At 45.8% G+C, this 1,994-nt stretch overlaps 1 protein-coding gene across 1 annotated transcript; it reads right to left on the bottom strand.

Moving 5' to 3' along the window:
- LOC132048729 (protein SMALL AUXIN UP-REGULATED RNA 9-like) lies at positions 1-1,994 on the bottom strand. Its single transcript, XM_059439422.1, has 2 exons — positions 1,851-1,994; positions 1-195 (listed from the first exon to the last, which is right to left on the bottom strand). Exons 1-2 carry the CDS (start codon positions 1,992-1,994, stop codon positions 1-3), a joined length of 339 nt encoding a protein of 112 aa, XP_059295405.1.

Genomic DNA, 1,994 nt, shown 5'->3' on the forward strand with positions numbered 1-1,994 from the left:
TCATGGCCCTTGGTGGCGTTTTAGGGAGATCATGCGGTAACTAGCCAATGTTACAATCAACACTTCCACCTCGCGCAGAACCACCACTTCCAAGTTTAGAGTTTCATTTGCCTTCCTCAAATCCTCGATCTGAACCAAGGCTTCTTCACGAAATTCATCATATCCTGTTGTTCTTAACATCATCACCTCACGAAACTGAGCAAGTTTTGTGTTTAAACCATGAATACAACCGATTGCCAAATGCAACTAAGTCATATCATTTGCGCATTTATTTAAACAACTCTTGGCCAACCGAGGCCCACCCATCCCCACCAGCGCCTCCAAAGCCGCCATTTTTTCCCTTAGTTCATTGTACGTACTACTTCCGCTAGCCATCGTGCCACAAACGTAGCCACGCTTCATCCGATACCGGGATGTCCAACATCAAAGAAAACACGTGGGTGATTTTTTTCAACGTCACTATCGCTCACATCATCCGCATCCTTAGTTCTCCACCATAATTTCACAGCCCAACTTGTCACCTTCACACACTCACTCACTTTTGACACTGAAAATTATTTTTGGGTCAAGCACAATGAAAGGAACATATAAGTTTACAGGAAAATGCCCAACCTTTTTATTATCTCTCGCTTCCATATACAAAAGGACTCAATAACTCGAGGCTTCACACAAAAATCGATCATGCCTAATAGCCACCCGCCCAACTACATAAAAGAACTCACGCTGAGGCTTACAAAAATTGATCATGCGGGCGTGTAGGCGTATGGCGTATGTGCCAGCTACATTGGGATAATGATATACGTATTCTAAGCTAACATTTTCGGGCCCACGCCCTCAACCGTCACACATGCTCGTGTGGGTCGTGAACGTGCCGCACACATGCCTTGCCCATGTGCCTCAACCGTCGCGTGCTAGCCCGCCGCGCACATCCACCGTGCCTTACCCAGACCGGGGCCTAGCCCATACCAACACCCGTGTCGTGCACACGCCCGCACGCATGTACGTGCCGCGCGCATGCCTCGCCCATGTGCCATGCGCATGCCATCAACCCATATGCCTCGCGCGTGCCTTATGGCAAAATGTACACTAACGATTATGGGACACAACTTACCCACACGTCGTATCTACGACAGTTTACTCGCCCAACACTTAGAATATTTTTCACCCATCTTCATGCCAATGCCTTGCTCGCCCACCGTCATGCTTTGGCCCCGTACCGAGTATAAGTATAAACAAAACTATAATGTATCGAAGAAATATGAGACACGCCAACACCCATGTCTAACTTACCTATGCCAACCCACCGCCCTCGCACTCACGCCCGTCCGGGGCGTAAACACATGTGCTTGTCCGTGCCACCGACACTTGTCAAGGCGCGTAATATCATCATATATATCTCAACACCCAAGCACCTTGATTAGCTCCACACTATGCCATATGCATGCAACCCCGCACATTGCTTTTATCACCCACATAGGGCCATGTCAAGGGGCAATGCACAAGCCCTTGACACTGCCCTCGCCCACATACGTCTAAGTCTGAGCTTGAGGGTCTAACAAAAACCTACAATGAAGAAAGATATGGAAAAAAAAAAGAGTTATACACCATATTGCTTCATCTTAAACCAATCACCTACTATTATTTACTCTTTTTTTGGTTTCAACATTATTTATCACAGCATGAAAGTTGTTAATGACCGGAAAATGACTTCTTCGCAAGGAATGATGATGCCCATATCGTGATCAAGGCCAAACTCCTCTTTGGAGCGACAAAGAAGACACGGAAAGTCTAAAATTTAGGTGAGTTAATAAAGAAATTGGTACGATGTATCGTGTTAGATTCTTCCTTACGTATACTACAAAATGTCCTTTGGGGGCATCAAGGGGAATAAAACTTTGATCTTCATCGTTGTAACCATGTTTCTTCCACAAACTTGAACACTTTTTCAGAATTTGCTTCAGAACTGCAGCTTGTGACAACTTATTGAAGGCCAT

The sequence above is a fragment of the Lycium ferocissimum genome, chromosome 3 (genome assembly GCF_029784015.1).
Source record: "Lycium ferocissimum isolate CSIRO_LF1 chromosome 3, AGI_CSIRO_Lferr_CH_V1, whole genome shotgun sequence".
NCBI lineage: Eukaryota > Viridiplantae > Streptophyta > Magnoliopsida > Solanales > Solanaceae > Lycium > Lycium ferocissimum.